Source organism: Mus caroli, chromosome 9, assembly GCF_900094665.2.
Source record: "Mus caroli chromosome 9, CAROLI_EIJ_v1.1, whole genome shotgun sequence".
Lineage (NCBI taxonomy): Eukaryota > Metazoa > Chordata > Mammalia > Rodentia > Muridae > Mus > Mus caroli.
Genome location: NC_034578.1, coordinates 61,355,453 through 61,361,452, shown reverse-complemented (window position 1 = coordinate 61,361,452; position 6,000 = coordinate 61,355,453). Strand labels below are relative to the sequence as shown.

The 6,000-nt window shown below is 47.4% G+C and overlaps 1 protein-coding gene across 1 annotated transcript in view; it reads left to right on the top strand.

Annotated features, from left to right (window-relative positions):
• Map2k1 (mitogen-activated protein kinase kinase 1) overlaps positions 1-5,783 on the top strand; it is a 63,001-nt gene extending 57,218 nt beyond the window's left edge. Inside the window, exons 7-11 of the mRNA XM_021171980.2 lie at positions 147-348; positions 471-535; positions 3,822-3,883; positions 4,228-4,273; positions 4,768-5,783. Of these exons, the coding sequence (XP_021027639.1) occupies positions 147-348; positions 471-535; positions 3,822-3,883; positions 4,228-4,273; positions 4,768-4,881 (489 nt within the window). The 3' untranslated portion in view covers positions 4,882-5,783. The remainder of the gene's footprint in view (positions 1-146; positions 349-470; positions 536-3,821; positions 3,884-4,227; positions 4,274-4,767) is intronic.
• Positions 5,784-6,000: the final 217 nt, after the last annotated feature.

Below are 6,000 nucleotides of genomic sequence, written 5' to 3'. Positions count from 1 at the left end.
GCTCTTAACTGCTGAGCCATCTCACCAGCCCCCAGAGGAACTCTTAACTGTGAGGTGCCAGAGTAGGGGATACCAGAAGGTAAAAGCACCGAAGCTGCCCTGAGAGCCTGCCTAGAGCAAGAACTAACCATCCATCTCCCCCATAGCCTGAGAGACTCCAGGGGACTCACTACTCTGTGCAGTCAGACATCTGGAGCATGGGGCTCTCTCTGGTGGAGATGGCAGTTGGGAGATACCCCATTCCTCCTCCTGATGCCAAGGAGCTGGAGCTACTGTTTGGATGCCATGTGGAAGGAGATGCAGCCGAAACACCACCCAGGCCAAGGACCCCTGGGAGGCCTCTCAGCTGTGAGTGAGGACTGGGGGCCCGGGGGTGGTGGTGGGTGAGTCTACCTTTTGACTCATAGTGACAAGTAGCCTCTTGTCTGTATCTATGAAGTATTTTCTTTTTCTTCTTTATAAATCTGCAGCATATGGAATGGATAGCCGACCTCCCATGGCAATTTTTGAGTTGTTGGATTACATTGTCAATGAGGTAAGTGCTGCCAGGTTTCCTTGACCTTCTGTGTAAGAAAGTAAGTAGAGGGCTGGAGAGTTAACTGCTGCTAGAGTGCTCAGCAGTTAAGAGCACTGACTGCTCTACCAGAGGTCTTGTGTTCAATTCCCAGCAACCACATAGTGGCTTATAACCATCTATTCTGAGATCTGATACCCTTTTCTGGTGTGTCTAAAGAAAGCTACAGTATTCATATAAATGATTTAAAAAAAAAGTAAAAGAAAGCAAGAAGAAGGTGGGGGTGGCATGCACTTTTAATCCCAGCACTTGGGAGGCAGAGGCAGATGGATCTCTGAGTTCAAGGCCAGCCTGATCTACAGAGTGAGTTCCAGGACAGACATGTTACACAGAGACACTCTGTCTTGAAAAAAAACAAAACAAAAACAAAAAAGTAGTTATGGGCTGTCGAGATAGATTAGTGGTTCAGCATAGTGGCTACTCTTGCAGAGAACCTGGGTTCAATTCCCAGGACTCACACGACAGTTCACAACCATCTGTAACTCCAGGTCCAAGGAACCTGACACCCTCCTCCGTGGGCACTGCATGAATGTGATGCATAGACCAACATTTGGGCAAAAAACCTATACACAAAATAAAATGGGGGAAAAAGAACAAGAAAAAGGAAAAACGGCTTAGGGGAAAAACAACCCACTAGTTATTATGTGTTGGTGTGCATCTGTAATCCCAATACTTAGAGAGAGACTAGAGAGTTCCAAGCCTGAGGTAGGCCTGTACTACATAATAAGATTCCTGTCTCAGAAGGGGAGGTGGGAGGGGAAACTCCGGTTGAGTTGTTCATATGGTGTGACCATCAGGGTGCCTGAGCTTTGCTCTTGGAATTGTCAGCTCAGAGTCCCTTCTTCCTTTCCCAAGACGAGGAGCCTCCCATTTACCACTGATGTCTGCCTGTCTCCATCTACTTGGCCGTCTAATGCATGTACAGACATCTGAGCACAGGAGGTGCGAGGCAGAATAAGTGGGATGGACCGGAGATGGAAGAGCAGGAGCCCCTAGTCCCCATGATAGCTAGGAGTGGTGGGCGGAGAACTGCAACATACACACTTGGATTATTATTTTATGTGCTGTTAAACAGTTGTGACTATAGAAAGAGATGAAGAAGCCAGGCGTCGTGGCGCACGCCTTTAATCCCAGCACTTGGGAGGCAGAGACAGGCGAATTTCTGAGTTTGAGGCCAGCCTGATCTACAGAGTGAGTTCCAGGACAGCCAGTGCTACACAGAGAAACCCTGTCTCGGAAAAAACAAAAAAAGAAAAAGAGATGAGGAATATCCATTATCAATTCTGTGAAAACAGCAAATTACTTTTGGATTACTTCCTATAATCCCAACACCTGGAAGGCCAAGGGGGAATTCCATGAATTCTAGGCTAGCCTGCACTGTAGAATAGAGACTGTTTCAGAGTAAGTGGGGGTAGGGGATCTTTTTGTAGGTGATTAAAAATTTCAAACTCTTGGATGATTTTACTATGAAGAACCAGACCACTTGTGAAATTATGTATAAGTAAGTTTACACTAAGGAAGGGTAAGAATTAAGTGTAGGTTGGGCAGTACAGGGACGTAAGAAGGAGCCCACTGGGCCAGCACGCTGCCCAGCAGCAGGAGCAGTTTTGAGAAGGGGTGAGTGCTGACATGTTTCAGAGGCAGCACTGTGCCGCGGACTGGGCTCATATCAGGTCATCACCCATCCTCGATTCAAAACATTTAAACATCTTTGTATCCTCCTCTGAAAACAGACCCTTAAAGCACATGTGGGCCTGTTGTTTGTCATGGACCTAACAGGGAATATCCTGGTTACCACAGAGGTTATAAATCAGTGAGTGCTTTTCTGCCCATCATGGGGCTGTTTGCTTCTCTGCTGTGTGCAGAGCACTGTGGGAAGCAGCAGAAAGGGACAAGGCAGAGCAGTGCAGGCTTGGGTTCATCAGTGCAGGGTGGGCCTGTCCTCTGCCTGCTGAAACCTATATGGCTCTGGGAGGAAGGTCCCTGAGAGGCTGCCTGGTGGACCTCCTCCTGTGCAGCTCTGCACACTGCTTTGCCCACATGTGCTCACAGTCTGTTCTCACTCTGTTCTTAAAGCCAGCTGAGGTGGGGAAACTGTCTCTGCCCTCTTTACATAGGTAAGGAAACTGAAGCTCCTGGATGGGCAGGAGCCCACATCTTTTCCCCAGTGCTTTCTTTCACCTGCCTCTTTCCGTTCCCTGATACCAAGAGCCTTTACTAGCACCCAGTCCTTTCTTGCCTGTCCCCTCCTGCTTAGGAGGAACAGACTTCTGGAAGCCAGCTGTTTCCTCTTGAATATTCCACACACCTCAGCAGCTGGGACAGTTCGAAGGGTGGGGCTTGTCCGACAGAATTGGGCCACTGTTCTACAATCTGGGTTGCAGCTGACCTCAAACTCAGACTTCAGGGTGAGAGGGAGGGCTTGCTGGGCTTTTTAGTAAGGGGCTTGTATTTTGTTTTTTCATTGGTGCTGGGAATCAAACCTTGCCTCATGCATACTATGGAAGCTCTACCATTGAACTGAGCCATTCCTGCAGTACCAGTGCTTGTTCCATTTGTTTTAGATAGGGTCTCATTTTGTAGCCTAGAGTAATCTCAAATGCCTCAGCTTCCCCAAGTGCTTGGACTAGAAGCAGGCACCACCCAATTCAGAGATCTATCTATCTCTGCCTCTGGAATGCTTGAGCTGGTATTTCATTAGAGCAGCGACATCTTAGGTACTGGCATAGGTCATATAAACTAACAGGTTTCCTGGAGGTACTCTCAGGATCCTTGTGTTGCATGTGGGAGTGTTCATCCACACTCAGCCTCTGTCAGTTAATGTTTTATTAACCTCTGAGTCTCCAGAGTTCAGAAAGGGGGGTTGTGGCTGGGAGTACTGTGAGGCCCGAGTGGTACCTCCTGGTTTGGGCATCCCTGTAGCTTCTGCTGTTGGTAACTGTTAGTGGGACTTCCAGGCCAGCCAGCACTCTTACACTACACTTCCTGTACACCTGAGTACACTCAGGGTCCAGAGCTAAAACACAGCCTTCTATAGGAGAGTGAACAGGCTGAGGGGAATAGGTTTGTTCTGTCAGAGTGGTAGAATACTTGAAGTACTCCCAATAAGGTGAGACAGGAGGAGTTAGCGTTCCCAAGCCACTTTCCTGGAACTGATGAGGGCAGCAGAGTCCAGAGGCAAGGTGGGTGTGATGGGGAGGTGATGGAGCAGGGATCAAGAGTTTCTCACCTGTTGACATGTTTGCAGCCTCCTCCAAAACTGCCCAGTGGAGTATTCAGTCTGGAGTTTCAGGATTTTGTGAATAAATGGTAAGTTTGTACCATGTTCTAAGTCTCCACTCCCCTCCCCCTGCCCTTACCCTATCCCCTCTCGATTAACCTTGGCTGCTGCCATACCTCATACCCCTTGTGATGCTGGGACTCGTGACTATCAGATTCTGGGTGCGACTCTCCCCTGGATTTCAGGGACCACCCTGTTGCTTTCTGACCTTGATTTAACTCAGCAAGACTTTTGCATGTTTGGCGTAATGATGGTGTGCCTATAATGGGGGGTGATCGCAGGCACTGGCCCTCAGCCTTCAAAAGAGGCAGACAGTCAAACATAAGCAATGACTGGGAAGTAGCACTCCTAACATTATTTATCTTCTTTTCAGCTTAATAAAGAACCCTGCAGAGAGAGCAGATCTGAAGCAGCTCATGGTGAGTCTCACAGAGCCTGCTTGTTCATCTGAGCCATTTTTCTGCTCATTCCCACTCCTTATACTTCAGTCAGGTTTGGGGTTTCACAGTGCCAGGGATCAAACTCCTCTGTCCTCCTGTGGTCTACAGGGGCACCTGGGATGCGGTCAGGGAGGGGCTTCCCCGCAGCCCTACTTCTGACTAGTTCACCTCACATATCCAGTATCTTGAGTTACTTTCCAACTGGTTCTAGTTTGATGGCAGTGACACACACGTGATACTGTAATGTCCAGTCAAGGCCATGCCCTGTGTAGCCTTGAGTGTAGTGTACCTTCTATCAAGTTGCCCAGGGCTTCACAGCTTCTCTGTTTGCAGAGAGGGTCTCTGGGCTGCAGCTGGCCTACTTGCTGCTCAAGGGTGGGCACTAGAGGCATCTTCTGCTCGGTCCCCAGGCCACCTCGCTTTTCCTTCCTGGTCATTTTTAACAGAATTCCCTTTCCTTGTTTCCTGCGCAGGTACATGCTTTCATCAAAAGATCTGACGCCGAGGAGGTAGACTTCGCAGGCTGGCTCTGCTCCACCATTGGGCTTAACCAGCCCAGCACACCAACCCACGCTGCCAGCATCTGAGCCTTTAGGAAGCATCAAAGAGGAATTCTCTGCCCAGTGGCATGCCATGTTGCTTTCAGGCCTCTCCCATGCTTGTCTATGTTCAGACGTGCATCTCATCTGTGACAAAGGATGAAGAACACAGCATGTGCCAAATTGTACTTGTGTCATTTTTAATATCATTGTCTTTATCACTATGGTTACTCCCCTAAGTGGATTGGCTTTGTGCTTGGGGCTATTTGTCTGTTCATCAAACACATGCCAGGCTGAACTACAGTGAAACCCTAGTGACCTGGGTGGTCGTTGTTACTGATGTTTGCACTGCTGTTCATCGTGACTCACTAGCTGACTGCCTGTATTGTCAGGATTCTCGGACCTTGGTACTTCACTCTTGCTGGTGACCTCTCAGTCTGAGAGGGAGCCTTGTGAGACCCTTCACAGGCAGTGCATGCATGGAAAGCATGCTTTGCTGCTACTGAAATGAGCATCAGAACGTGTACGTCATGGTATTTTTATTTTTTGCTTTTGGTATAGAACTCAGCAATTCCCATCAAAAAAATCTAAGCAGAGCCCATCACTGCCATGATAGCTGGGCTTCAGTCTGTCTACTGTGGTGATTTTTAGACTTCTGGTTGTATTTCTATATTTATTTTTAAATATACAGTGTGGGATACTTAGTGGTGTGTGTCTCTAAGTTTGAATTAGTGTTTCTAAATTGGTGGTTATTTTGAATGTCACAAGTGGATTAAAGCATCAATGTATCAAGAGTTCTATCTTTCTTCCAGTCTAAGTACCAATGCTATTGTAAACAACGTGTATAGTGCCTACAAATTGTATGAAAACCCTTTTAACCACTTTAATCAAGATGTTTATCAAATCTAATCTCTTATTCTAATAAAAATACTATCAAGTTAAAATAAAAAGGACAAGTGATTTCTGCTTTTGTGGCACACCTTTCATTTCTCTAGACTACAAGAAATGAAATGATTATAGTGGTTTAACTAGGTATGACCCCCATAGACTCATGTGTTTGAATGCTTGGCCCATAGGGAGTGGTACTTGTTGGAGGAAATGTGCCACGGTGGGGGTGAGCTTTGAGGCCTAGGCTATGCCCAGTGTAGAACACAGCCTCTGGGTCAA